Source organism: Marmota monax, unplaced genomic scaffold, assembly GCF_021218885.2.
Source record: "Marmota monax isolate L192 unplaced genomic scaffold, Marmota_monax_Labrador192_F-V1.1 WCK01_AAM20220418_F8-fsc00004, whole genome shotgun sequence".
Classification (NCBI taxonomy): domain Eukaryota; kingdom Metazoa; phylum Chordata; class Mammalia; order Rodentia; family Sciuridae; genus Marmota; species Marmota monax.
The window spans coordinates 11,030,029-11,045,142 of NW_026692881.1; the positions used below are offsets into that span (position 1 = coordinate 11,030,029).

General features: G+C 33.8%; 1 protein-coding gene across 6 annotated transcripts in view; it reads left to right on the top strand.

The window, feature by feature from the left end:
- Nucleotides 1–15,114, top strand: part of Tbc1d12 (TBC1 domain family member 12) — an 87,798-nt gene that overhangs the window by 49,276 nt on the left and 23,408 nt on the right. For 4 of the 6 annotated variants that reach the window (XM_058581100.1, XM_058581099.1, XM_046450134.2 and 1 more), the window contains 2 exons: nucleotides 4,191–4,306; nucleotides 14,103–14,185. In XM_058581100.1, the coding sequence (XP_058437083.1) occupies nucleotides 4,191–4,306; nucleotides 14,103–14,185 (199 nt within the window). Of the gene's footprint in view, nucleotides 1–2,009; nucleotides 3,400–4,190; nucleotides 4,307–12,785; nucleotides 12,858–14,102; nucleotides 14,186–15,114 lie in introns of those variants that run through there. The other 2 variants (XM_058581102.1, XM_058581101.1) reach the window with 2 other exon arrangements.

Genomic DNA, 15,114 nt, shown 5'->3' on the forward strand with positions numbered 1-15,114 from the left:
CTTGCACATGGTAGGCAAGTGCTCCATCACTGCACCACACTTGTAGTCCCCTTCCCCTTTTTGCCAATTTGCATATATAAGTTTTAGGAATGTATGTGAAAACTTTTTTAATCATATATTCAAATAATATGATAGAGCGCATTCCTGAGAGAATACTAGAGAAGCAAAGACTCTGGTGCTTGTACACCTTAGTCAGGAAATTCCAAAGTTAGCTAGCCATATGGAATATTTAGTCCTAATATCTCATGAATTCACCTGAACGTGTTTGAGTTGAATTTTCTGTTATTTGTAATAAAAGCATCTCAGTTAATAAATAGTAATCAATTTTGAAATTGTTGGTATTTGATACTTTACTATTTCTGAAATAATTCACAATTCTAATCACCTTAGAATGGTATCTTGATTTATTCAGCAAATAGTTGAGCTACTCAAGGTGTAGATATTTATATAATTTTCAGATAACAATGAATTAATACCATGTTTTTATGTTTTAAATTATTGCCCTCTAGAAATCTAGTAATTTTTGTAAGTAAATATGTTTGGAAATGGTAGACCTCAACTTCTGAATTTCATGTGAAATGTTTGAGTGGCAGTTCTATGTATACAAAGGTCATTCTTCAGGTAGATACATAAAATGATATTCTAGCTGCTTCACTTTGAGTTGCATTCTATATTAAATATGTACTTACTTTGTTAATTTTTTATGAAAGACTATTTTCATCAAAGCTTTGCTTTTCCTAAACTTTCATTTTTTTCTCTAGTTTGTTCATGATGGATTTTGTCTAAATATTTTGCCAATGAAAGGCTCCTGTTATTTAACCTATACCTTTCCAATCTCATTTTCCCATTTTTCCTATTCAGTAAGATTAATGTGTTTCCCTGATCTATGCCTTTTCATGTTGCCCTTTGCTGGTTCCATTTCAATATTTTCTACATATTTAAATAACATTCATCATTTTTTTTGCCCCAGTTCTGATCCCACCCTTTTATTAAGAACTTTGTCCATTACCAACCATGAGTGATCTCTTACACATTATATTATTTTTTTGTTGTAACCAATGTCCAATAATACTGAATAAGTTAAACAAATGCCTTTCATTTCTAATCCAACCTTTTCAAAGGAAAACCTATTAATAATTTAATTACTTCATGTTTTCCTGTGCATTATTTACACAGAATATGTATGGCTTAATTTGGTTATTTCTTTTGGCTATCTTATTGGAGAACACAATTCTCCAACTTATCAGCTTAATGTTATTTGATTTTTTTGTTGTTGTTAAGAATATTTCAGGAATTGGTGATGGGTATTTTATATTACATCTTACAGGAAGCACACATACTGCCTGATGCTCTCTCTTTGTAATATTTAGATGGATCAGTGATTTGAGTATTGTCAGCCTGATTCATATCTATGAGCTATGAGTTTTTCTTCTTCTGCTGCTGCTTTTTAAAATATTTTTTAAGTTGTAAATGGACACACAATATCTTTATTTATTTTTAAATTTATATATGACAGCAGAATGCATAACAATTCTTACTTCTTTATTTATTTTTACGTGGTGCTAACTATCGAACCCAGTGCGTCACACATGTGAGGCTTTACCACTTTACCACTGAGCTACCACCCAGCCACGTGCTTCTTTTTTTTTTTTAGTACTGGGGATTGAACCCCTCACATATGCTAGGCAGGTGCTTCACTATTCAGCTATACCTCATAGTCCCAGTTCCTCTGAGTCTTTCACTGAATGATTTCTGTCAGTCTCTTTATTCTTAATTGTCATAAATAGTTACTTCACTGTTAATATAGCAGGATAGTAAATATTTGAAAGCCAGGCCCTGGAGTAGACTGTCTGCTACATATGACATACTCAGCAAGTGAGTGTACCCATTTTCCTTTACTTTGAGGTATCTGATATGGTTAAGAATTAAATGTGCTAAGTGTTTACAGTGCATGATACATAGTGTGAGTAAGTACTAGTTGCTATAAATATTAATGTATTAATTAGAAGTTCAATTTGCTGTGTATGTATTTGGCACTTGTTTGCCAAATTGGATAATATGCATTGAATTCAGTGAAACTGAGTCACAATGTAGGAAACCAAAGTACTATTTAAATTATACAGAATTTGAATTATAACATTCTATATTTATTAGCAGAACAAGAATCTGTTACTCTGAAATTGGTAAAGAAAAAAAGAAACATTGAACATTAGGAATATATCCTGAATGTTAGGAAAGAAAATTGTAGAAGAAAAAAAAATGACCCTATGACTTTTGACTCAGAACGGCTGTATGGTTCTTTGTAATAAGTGCTCATAAACTTGGGCACATATAATTCTAAATAATTTGAGAAAGGAGAAATATCAGTGCACTTAAGCAAGGGAACTCTCAGATTAATTGAGTATAGACTTAATATATGGAAGTAGGGATACAGAACTAAAGGTGAATGTTAAACAATAATACAATCCTTTATAAACAGTGGGTAGCATCACAAAGTAAGATGAAGTTCATAGAGAATTCCTAAGAAAACACAAGTCATTTAAAAACAGTTTATCTCAAATAAGATTAGGGTTCAATTTCACCAAATTTTTGTAAAATTATTTTTTAGTTGTAGTTGGACGCAAGACCTTTATTTTATTTATATATTTTTGTGTGTGGTGCTGACGATTGAACCCAGGGCCTCGCACGTGCTAGGCAAGCACTCTACCACTGAGCTACAACCCCAACCCCATCAATTTCACCAAATATTTAAGAGGGATAGAGCCATCGATTCACATTTTGTAATTGTTTGATTAGTAGGGAGAAATAGTCTTTGAGATGTAATACTAGAGATGGAGAAGATGTAATACTAGAATAAAAATAATTATAGGCCATGGTAGTTAAGTAACATTATAATAAGTGAAACATCTGACCATTTTCTTCATGTATATTAATGTCGTCTCAAACCTCTAGTCAACTTGTGTGACTCATAAAATCATTGAATAATCTTTGAGAATTTCATGAAAAATATAATTGGTACCCATTGATAATCAGATGCTCACTTGGTTTTTTAGAAAGGGGAAGAGTGGGTTCTGTAAATTCCAAGCTAGTATATTTGTTACTGATCTTTGGCACATAAATTTCATAAAGTTATGAACATTTATGAAAGAATGCTCAAATGGAAAAATTTAAATGCATTCATCAAGAACATGTTATGGGACTGGGGATATGCTTTTGTGATAGAGCACTTGCCCAGAATGTACAAGGTCCTGGGTTTGATCCCCAGCACTGCCAAAAACAAAAACAAAATCTTGTATGCTAAGAATAAATAACCATCCTTTTCCAGGGAATGGAGGCAGAGGCAAGCTTGTGGTGCATGCTTGGAATCCCAGTGACTTGGGAGGCTAAGGCAAAAGGACTGTAAGTTTGAGGCTAGGCTTTTCAATTTAGCGAGACCTTTTTTCAAAATATAAAGGGGGAGCCTAGGGATGTAGCTCAGTGGTAAAGCACCCATGGGTTTAATACCTAGTACCACTAAAGAAATAAAAATAAAAAAGAGCATATTATGTTAATTTATTTCTTTTAATAGGATTATCAGTTTCAGTGAGTTAGAGAAACATTATAGAAAGTCTCTTAGTTTTAGTTAATTGTTTGACAGAGTGTTGGGCCATATTTTTGGATAAAATGTGTGGTAAAGTGTAAAATATGGAGTAAGTAGTATATTCATAGTAGTTAGGTGCACAGAGGGTTAAAATCCAAAACCACCATTTGATTTGAGGTTCAGTGTTATCCTGAAGAAAGCTTTTCAAAATATTACAACAGAATTGTCTGTATTCTATCTCAACAGTTCCATGGTTGATCTGACTAAAGCTTTAGAAAATAGATTTATTTGCTTACAGATTATTGAAAGCTGGACTTGGATATTTGATACCATAGAAGATAATAAAAAGCATGTCCTTAAATCTTTTCCTAATTGAGTTTATTTCTATCTTTTCTTCTCCTTACACACTTTGATACTTTGTATGTAAAATAAATTAATAATTTAGGTTGCTTCAGGAAAAATATGACTTATTTTTTAGCTTCCTGATATTTTTACAAAATTAATCTGTGACATATATATTTATATTATAATATCTTTAATGATACAGATTTAATAATATGAACTGAAAATCAAGAAAATCTCTACATAAACTATATCTCATGTACCATAGGAGTATGAAGCACGAACAGGGAGGACCTGTAAACCACCACCTCAGTCTTCAAGACGAAAGAATTTTGAATTTGAGCCACTTTCTACCACTGCCTTGATTCTTGAGGATCGACCATCGTAAGTATTTAGTGATCATCGAGAGCACTATTATGTTTTAAACTTAGATTTAATTTTGTTCACTGTTTCACATAAAAGATATCAAGAAATCAGAGAAAACAATTTTTTAAAAAATTTAAATCTCAGTCATGTATCCTAATAGGAGAGAACATATTGATGATATTCAATTCTTAGGCATATATTCTAGAAATATCTGTAAGTCAATATATAAAACAAAATCTTGACTCTTGCCAGGTATGGTGCCTATGGTCCTAGCTACTTGGGAGGCTGAGATGGGAGGATCACTTGAACTCACAAGTTCAAAATCAGTCTGCATGCTGGAAACAGTGGAGCTTGCCTGTAATCCCAGCAACTTGGGAGGCTGAGGCAGGAAGATTATAAAGTCAAAGCCATCCTTAGCAATTTAGCAAGACTCTGTCTCAAAATGAAAAATAAAAAGGGTTGGGATGTGGCTCAGTGGAAATAAAACCAGTCTGAGCAACATATCAAGACCCCATCACAAAAACAAATTCAAAAACAAAATGTGGCTCTTTTTGTCTCTGTTTCAGCATTCTGCTTCTTAGTATCATGGGGAAATTATCTTTTTTTTTTTTCATGTCATTTAGTATGTACTTAAGATGTATTTGTCCTTGCCCTTTTTACCATGTGACTACTGAATGTCAACCAGTTGATATATGATTAAGAATGTATTTTGAGTGCATTCTACTGTCATGTATTTAAAAAAAGAGAATACTTCTACAATGACTTTTGCTCAGCAGCTTCTGAGCAACCTCAAAGATTATTGTTTCAAAATAGCCAATGTGATTCTCCTCATTTTTGTCCTTAAAAACTTCCCCTTGTCTCAGCTTCTTTGAGTGTACCCATAGTTCACTATGACACATGCAGTACCAGTATGGCTTTGCTATTGCCATTGCAATGTTCTGCTATTTTCAAATAAATATTAATATTCTTTGGGGGAAAAGAAGAATATATTTTGAGGGGCTGGAGGTATAATTCAGTGATGGGAGTGTGTGTTTACACAAGGCCTTGAGTTTAATCCCCAGTAAGAATCTAATTTTAAAAAATTTCTTAGTTATAGGTGGACGCAATGTCTTTTGTTCATGTTATTATGCTTTGTTTTATTTTATGTGGTGCTGAGGATCGAACCCAGTGGTAGGCGAGCACTCTGCCTTTGAGCCCCAGCCCCAGCCTAAGAATCTAATCTTAATACCCAGAAAAACATCTTAAATTCTTTTCTTCTCAGCTCTGAACTCTTTGTATTTTCTACAGTGCTGCTGTTCTTCAAAATATTGTCAGATTTATTTTGAATCAAAATATATCCTCCCTAAAGCAAACCATTTGTTTCTTAAACTCCTTTCACCTTCCTTGGGCTTTCAGGAGTATTATTTTTTTTATTAGATTTTTTTCTTTCCATTGTGAACATTCTTAGCCTTTCTTGTTTTTTATTTTGGTTATATTTCTTCTGACTAAAGAATTGTGACTTTGATACAACTCTTTGATTTGATAATTATTTTTCAATTGTTAAGAAAAAGCTTTTAAGATATTTTGTCATGAGAACATGTGAAAGTTGTATTTCAGACTTACTATGAGGTATGAAAATGAAGCAGGCCAGTTCAAAGATTCCTTTCTTGATGGAGACATTTATAGAAAAGCAAGAATGGTTAGAGAAAGCAAGAAAAGAATATTTGGTTAAAGCTCTTTAGACTCCTGACTGTCAGCTGAGTAGGTAGATAAATTCAGTTCCCAGAAGAGTTTTTCTAAGCTTTATTAAAATTCATCCAGAATGTTTTATGCTTTTTTACCAAGAATGATAATTTCTTACCAGAGGGCATTTATGAAAATACCCTACAAAGTTCTGTTCTAGACAATGTTTATTTACACCATACTCTATTATATATCACACCTTTGTTTTATTTCTTGCCATCATGCTTTTGTTCATATTATTATGCTCACTTGAAAAGCCATTATCTTATTTCTATTTCAAACCTACCCAGTACTTTAAGGGTTAAGGCTTATCTTTTATATTGTCTTTGTTGACTTGTTAAATCTTCAGTGATTTCTACTTCTTTAAACTATTCTTATAATTTGTACACACAGTTCCTAGAAGTAATGTTCTATGAAATTGACTTCAAGTAAAATACAAGACACAATAACCTTATGAAAAGATCTCAGTGTACCAAAAAGGTATAAGCAGCTTAAAAAGCACTTCCCTTTTTGACTCTGCTATTGAACTATATAAAATTAATTTATTAATGATAATAAATAGTGTAGCTTTTTTCTGTTTCTGTGTGCTGGCCCATCCGTGAATTAAATTGATCTCTATTTCTCTCAAATCTAAGATGCTGTGATTAATAATTTTGTTTATCTTTTTAAATTTGAAAAGACTTTTGGCAGGGAGTGATTTATGTGACTCACATTTATATAACTAAAGCTAACAAACAGAACCTTTACATGATGTTGGAATATGAGGGTGCTTAATTACTTATCCCTCCTTCTAGTATAACCAGTTGAAAAGTAGATTCAGAGAAAAGAAGGAAAATGGGCTGGGATATAGCTCAGTTGGTAGAGGGCTTGCCTAAAGAGAGAGAGAAAAGAAGGAAAACTTCAATTTTATTGAGTATAAAACCAAACAGGAATAGATAGGTACAACTGAATAAACTCCCAATTTATCTCTTCCAGAATACCTTCCTAATAGATTGGGCCAGCTAACATCTGTCCAGTCATAGACTGGGAAGTTTGGAGCACAGATCTGTGTAACTTTTAGGTTTCTTCTGTTTGTGAGTACAGGTGGGTTCAAGATGGCTTTCTTGCTTTTTGGGCATGTGGTAATGCCACTGTTTCAGCTATGAAGTCATCTGTCAGACATATGCAAAAAGAGAAGTTCTTCCTCAGCGGGCAATTGATATTGCAAGCTTATTTTTCCATAGGCCACAGTGATAATATAAAGAGGAGGAGTTTCCCTGCAAAGGAAGTTTGTGATGGTTCTACTTTTTCTTTTCTTGGTCTCTAATTTCAATGTATTCTGGAAACTTGGACTTTACAAGCTTTTATAATTGAAACTTTTCATTACAGATGGAAAAATTATAGCTTTTAATCATCTGAAGTCTCATTTAGAGGATTTTAAATATGAGAATTTCTGTAATTTTATTCTTTTGTTAATTTTATTTTTCCTCTGCCTGTTTCCATTCCAGTCTCCTTCAAAATCAAACTAGCCTTGAAGAGAGGCTGGGGTTGTGGCTCAGTGGTAGAGCACTTGCCTAGCATGTGCGAGGCCCTGGGTTTGATCCTCGGCACCTCATAAAAATAAACAAAATAAAGGTATTGTGTCCAACTACAACTAAAAAATAATGTTGTGGTTTTTTTTGTTTTTTTTTTAAAAAAGGCCTCATGCATGTGAGGCAAGCACTCTACCAACTGAGCTACATCCCCACCCCTCTTCTAGCTTCTTTACTGAATTACTTTACACACCAGTGCCAAACAAAATAGTAGAACTCCTGAAGATACAAGTAAAAAAAGTGACCAAAAGTATAGGTTTTTATGTGATACCTTTGAAAAGTGATCATAGCAGCAAATGATTATACCATGTATTTAACATATAATATCTTAGTTATTCATTATGGTTACTTGTCTTAACTCCATAACTAATTTACACTTCTATAAGAGGTAAGAATCATATTTAAGCTGTGTCTTTTTCTTGTAGTTCCTAAGAATGCTGAGTGAGGTACGTAATCTTTTTTGATGGATTATATTCATTCATCCTTTGATTTTTAAGACTGAAAAATCCTATTTTAAAATACTTTTCCAGATAGATGAACACTAAATTAGTGAGTTACCCCAAAGCCTTCTATGTATATATGTGTTTTTCTGCTTTATTCATTGTATAGCATAAAGTTACTTAGAGTATACTACCACTTCTCTTTTTCAAACTGTCAAAGACTGACAGGATATTTACTATATGGTCCATTCAACTTTGGATCATAATCATTGAACACCTACTGTACAATAAGTTTTTTTGCAAAAATGATGATTGAAGAAGGTGACACCAGTACTTAGGTTAACTAATAAGCCAGTTATTGTTTGTGTGCTATTTTAAGAGTTGTATGTAGGTATTTTAAACATTAATTTCCAAAAAAAAGAAAAAGAGAAAAATGAAACCTAAATGAAAAAATCCAGTGTAGAACTACCTGAAAAGTTCAATTTCCAGAACAGGTCTTAACCCCAGTGAGTAGATTTTAAATGAGAAACCCCACTCTAACATTCCAATATCTGTAAGTCTTTGGATTTCTTCCTGTAAAATAAATCAAAGCTGGGGCTGGAGATGTGGCTCAAGCAGTAACACGCTCGCCTGGCATACACGGGGTTCTGGGTTCGATCCTCAGCACCACATACAAAGATGTTGTGTCCGCCGAAAACTAAAAAATAAATATTTTTTTAAAAATTCTCTCTCTCTCTCTCTCTCTCTCTCTCTCTCTCAAAAAAGAAAATTCTCTCTCTCAAAAAAAATTCTCTCTCTCTCTCTCTCAAAAAAAAAAAAAAAAAATCAAAGCTGGCATTTTCAACTCACTGTGGGCTGTCTTTTGGTTCATATTTTAGCCAAGCAACTAAACAACTGTTAGAGCCTTTTTAAATTCCTAAGCAGCAGCATTAAACTCAGAATCTGTCCTTAGTCCTTATGAATAAATTTGTTAATCCAGCTTTATTCAACATTAGTCCTGGTTTCTACCATTATCCCATATTCTCACAATCTATTAGTATCTTTTATTAATATTCATGTTCATATGTGTTCCCCACATTCTGTCTGTATAAATTAGAAAATTCAGATAGTTTTTTGGGCATGTAATGTACCTTCTCATGGTTCTCACTTGGTATTTTACCTTAAGCAGCCTTCTGGGTTCAAGTCTACTTTTAGGTCTAGAATCAAAAAGAGTTAAAGATTGGGTCCTGAGGAGGTCTGCTGCCTCCAGGAAGGTTGTTACTGTTTGCTCAGTCAGTGCAGAGATCAATTCCTTCCTACCATGGTGTAGAAGTGTCTTCTACTCACCAGAATTTAGAGGTGTAGTGTCCCCAGCTTCATCAAGCTTTTCCTACACATCTCCATTCCAACTTTCATGATCCCATTCCTTCCCAAACAGTACCCTCACTTTAACAAGAAATACCTGTGAAGTTAGGACTTCAACTTTGTTGAAATTCAGCCAGTTACAGGATGAGATTCTGAAACTGATTGCATGAATAAACTGATTTTCAGCATTCTCAGCCTGTCAAGGAAAGTAAGGGTCTTCTTCAGAGCATACAAAGATGCTTTCAGTCATTTATGGATACTTTAGCTGGGAATTTGAATTCCTGAGTTAATTCTTTCATTTTTTCATCTTCTCTAGCAATATCAAGGGCAACCATTATATTTGTTAGTTGTCAATCTCATTGTATTTGTTAGTTTTCAAAAAATGTTTGTTAAGTATCATACATGCAGTCACCTGGCTCCTGCTTCTCTCTCTCTCTTTCTCTCTCTCTCTCTTTAAAATTTTTTTTTGTAGTTATAGATGGACAAAATGTCTTCATTTTATTTGCTAGGCAAGCGCTCTGCTGCTGGCTCCAGCCCTCTCTCTCTATTTTTTTTTTTTTGTAGCTTGGAGAGAGAGTACTAGGGATCTAGGGATTAAATCCAGAGGTGCTTTACCACTGAGTTACATCCCTAGCCCTTTCTATTTTTAAGACAGGGTCTCATTAAGTTGCTTAGGGCCTCACTAAGTTGCTGAGGCTGGCCTCAAACTTGAGTTCCTTCTACTTTAGCCTTCTGAGCCACTGGGATTACAGATATGTGCCACTGCTATTGGTGCCTTGCTTCTTATAAGTGGTTGATTAGGAATAGGCAGAACTAGTATTTTGCTAATTTCTATTGCCAGGTAATACCTTGGGCCATCTGTGCTCTCTTTACTACCCCATATTTCCTGTGGTGTCATTTTTCTTCTTCCTTCTTTTAAACATTTCTTGTAGTGATAGTCTCTTAACAGTGAATTCTTCTTCTTTTTGAGTGCTTTTAATAATTTTTCGATTTCTCATTTTTCTGTTTTTTCCCCTCAATTTGATTATCATATGCTTTGGTGTGGTTTTCATTTTTTTGTTTGGGGTTTGTTAAGCTTAATGTATCTTTATATTTATAGTCTTCTGTCAATTTCAGAAACTTTTAGCCTTTATTTCTTCAATTTTTTTTTGTTTGTTTTGCTTTCACCCTCCTTTCTTCTGAGATGGCAATTAAGCTTGTTATGCTGCTTGATGTTGTTCCACATCTTCCAATTAATTTAGGCTTTCTCTCCCTCTTTTTGTATTTTATGTATTTCATTTTATCTAGTTTTTAAGTTGGTATGTCTTCAAGTTCATCCATTTCTTTCTTCAGTGTGTAATTTGCTGAGAGTCTTACTTTGTGTGTTTTTATTTTAGAAATTGTTTATCTTAGTGTTTGGGGGGCAATGCTCAGTGGTTGAGTGCTTGCCTAGCTTGTATGAGACCCTGGATTTGATCCCTAGCACTGCAAAAAAATAAAAAAGAAAAGCAAAAGTTTTATTTAGGTTCTGAGGTCTCATCATACTCATGATTTATTTTATCTTGTAAGTATGCATGTGTGTATAGTATATAACAGGTATTTCATCATGCTTGTGTTATAATCCTATCATCCATTATATGATAGGATAGTTGCTGTTGATTGTATTTATCTGTTTCTTCACATCTCTGGTAATGCTTATGGGATGACAAAAATTGTGATTTACATGGCTGGATGCTATACTTTTTGTATTCTTATAAAGGTATATCTTTTGGCTTTATTCTGGTATGTAGTTATTTGGAATTGGCTTGATCCTTTTAAGCTAATCTTTGTTAGAGTGTTTCTAGAAAAGCCTTTAGTCTGGGACAAATTTGTCCTAATTACTAATTGTCCTAATAACTAATTGTCCTAATTACCTAAGTCAATGCCTTTCTAAGGACACTATCTGATACTCTTTTAGTAGGGCTTTACATTCTGACTAGTCCCATGTGATCTTTGAAAATATTCAAGCTATTCCTCTCTGGTGGTTCTTTTCCTGGCCATAGTTTAGTCACACACACACACACACACACACACACACACACACACACTGCAAAAGACTTGGGAGGACTTTTCTGCAGCTCCCTTCTTTCTGGTTTTCTGATCAGAAACTTCTAGCTATTTTGGACTTCCCAATTGCCGCCTCAACTCAGGAAGCCTCATGGGACCTGTTTTTAATTCTCCTCTGCCAATATGAGACCTGGAAACTTCAGGCAGTAAGATCAGGAATTGTAGAGTCATTGTCTTGTGTTACCTGTTATCCATTGTCTGAAACCTGTTGTTTAATATATTTTGTCCTTTTTAATTTTTTTTTTAACTGGGAATTGAACCCCAGGAAGTTTTTACCACCGAGCTATATCCCTAGCCCTTTGTATTTTTTTTTTTTTTTTTAATTTTGAGACAGGTCTCACTAAGCTGCTTAGGGCCTAAGTTGCTGAGCTGGGCTGGAACTTCTGTCCTCCTGCTGGGATTATAGGTATACACCTTCAGACCTGCCATTTTTAAAATTACTTGAAACAATGGGGTAAACTTAGTTGCTCTTATTCTATTATGACTTGAAGCAGAATTCTTAAGCTTTATTCGTTCTTGCTAAAACATATCTGAATATCTGACTAACTTGAGAGGAAAAGGTAGAATGTAAAATTGAAAAAATTTGTCATGCTTTTCCTCACCTTAGCTTGTTGAAAAGAAAAAAAGATTCCTAAAATTGGACATTACTATGATACATTTGGTAAATGATGATATACAAATGTATTTCTTTTTACATTTTCATATATCTAAATCAGTGATTTGATTTGGTAATGAAAAATGTTATATATATGATTAATTATCACAGTTTTAGGGAGAATGTCATCTTAAACCTCTAATAAATTGAAAGAGGTTTAGCAGTTTGTTAGAAAGGTATGCCTGCACTTAACCATATGATCCAAGAATTCTACTCTCAGATATTTATTCTAGAGAAATGAAAGCAAATACCCACACAAAGATTTGACTTTACTATGTATAGTGGTAATCATAATGACCCCAAATTGGAAACAACTCAAATGTCATTCCATATGGATAAATTAAATATTTCTCAGCAGTTAAAAGAAATACCTTACTAATACATCATGGATGAATTTCAAAAGGGGGCTGAGCTGGGGATGTGGCTCAAGTGGTAGAGCACTTGCCTGGTATGCGTGCGGCCTGGGTTCGATCCTCAGCACCACATACAAAACAAAGATGTTGTGTCCACCTAAAACTAAATATTTTTTTAAAAGGGTGGGGGCTGAACAAAAGCAATTAAACACAAAAGAGTTTAAATTTTAAAAATTGGTATTGGGGAATGAACCCAGGGGTGCTTTTACCACTAAGCCACACTCCCTCCCCCTACCTTTTTTTTTTTTAAATTTTAAGACAGGGTCTCACTAAGTTGCCCAGGATGGCCTCAAACTTACGATCCTCCTGCTTTAGCGTCTCACATATCTGGAATTACAGGTATGCACCAGTACACCTGGCTTAAGTGAAATTCTAATAAAGGCAACAACAAGTAATAGAAATTAGAGATATAGTTTTTGTAAAATGGGATGTGGGTAAGCATTGGGCGCAAAGGGGCTGTAAGGAAACTTATAGTATGATGGATGGTTCTATATCCTGACTGGGGTATTGATTACATGAATAAATACATTTGTCAAAACACATCAAATTACTCTTAAAATGTTTATTCATTTTATAATATGTAAATTATACCTCAAAAATTTGACTAAAAAATGAAAACTCTAGCAAGTGGGTTTAAGTATTGGCTGAGGTCTAAAATGTTTAAATATATAAATATTTATAGATACATGAAATATATACACTATAAATAATAGGAACCTAGATTCTGGCTCTGTTCTAAAATACAGAGTTCTTTTTAGTTTTTAACTTTCTTTTTATTTCTTTTTTTTTTTTTTTTTTTTGCTTTTTAAAAATTTGTTCTAATTAGTTATACATGACAGCAGAATGTATTTTGACACATTATACACAAATGGAGCACAACTTCTCATTCCTCTGGCTACTGTACATGATGCAGAGCCACACCGGCCATGCAATCATACATGTATATAGGGTAATAATATCCATTTCATTCCATCATCCTTCTCACTCCCACACCCCCTCCCCTCCACCCAATCCAAAGTTCTTTCACTCTTCCCTAGCCTCCACCCTACCCCCCATTATGGATCAGCATCCACTTATCAGAGAAAACATTCAGCCTTTGGTTTTTTGGGAGTGGCTTATTTCGTTTAGCATGATATTCTCCAGCTCCATCCATTTACCTACAAATGCCATGATTTATTCTTCTTTAATATCCTCTCACTTTCTAAATGTATGAAATGTGAAAGTTAAGTTAGAAATTCTTTATATCTGGCTCTGAAGAGTAAATAAAAAGTTAATCTTTTAAAAATTGTCATGGGCTGGATATGGTAGCACCTGCCTGCAATCCTAGGCTGAAGCAGGAGATTGCAAGTTTGAGGCCAGCCTGGGCAACTTAGTGAGACTCTATCTCAAAATAAAAAGGTCTACGAATGTAGCCCAGTGGTACAGTGCTCCTGGGTTTAATCCTTAGTAATAATGGTGATAGGAGGGGTATTGACTTGGGCTGGAGGTGCTTGCCTAGCATATGTGAAGCCCTGGATTTGATCCCAGCACCACAGAAATAAAAAATGAAAAACTGGCTTGATTCAAGTAATTTTTTCCCCCCAGAAATCTTCCTGCTAAATCTGTGGAAGAAGCTTTACGTCACCGACAAGAATATGATGAGATGGTGGCTGAGGCTAAAAAACGAGGTATAAAATTTAACTTTAAGTGGGATAGTTAATTTTCTGATTTTAATAAGTTAATTTTGATAGGAAGATAGTGAAATTTATAAATTCTGTCTTCAAGGTGATACTGAATTCTTTTTCTCTACTACTATTATAATTAAGTTTGTTTTTAAAGAGGAGTAAGTGCATAATTTTTGTGCAAGAACTTTTACAAAACTAACAAGAGGAGAAAGATAACTGACTGTCTATATCTTGAAATTGTAGTCATAAAACTTGGACTCCTACTGTCTCAGTTTATAAATGAACATATTCATGAATTTACTTATACATGTCATTTTTTACAATGTTTAGATTTTTGATATTTAATAGTTTTTAATATTTAAAGATAACTTCTTAAGTGGCTGTGAGAATATAATCTACATTTGTGACTTATAGTCTCTCCAGTCTTAAATTTTATTATTTCATGAATATAAACTGACATTTCTTTTTTAATTTTCTTCTCCAGTCCAAAAAAGTAATATAAGAATACCTTAACAATATTTATATACTGACCATTGTTAGTTCAGGATAAATATGTATTTTAAGAAAATATTACACAGCTAATATTTTTTTAGAACTATTAACAACTGATTTTTTTTCCTTTAACTTATATAAATGGGATATTACAATAGTATACAGTTCTGGTTTTGTTATATTTTGGAAATTAAGTTGCTTATTTATTGTTAAACAGTATACATAAGGCCAGTTATATCTTTATAAAATGCCTGCACAGAGCTGGACAAGGTGGCGCACGCTTGTAATCCTGGTGATTTAGGAGACTGAAGCAGAAGGATCACAAGTTCAAGGTCAGCCTCAGCAATTTAGCAAGGCTCTAAGCCACTTAGCAAGACCTTGTCTCAGAATAAAAAGAGCTGTGACTCAGTGATAAAGTGCCTCTGGGTTCAATCCCTAGT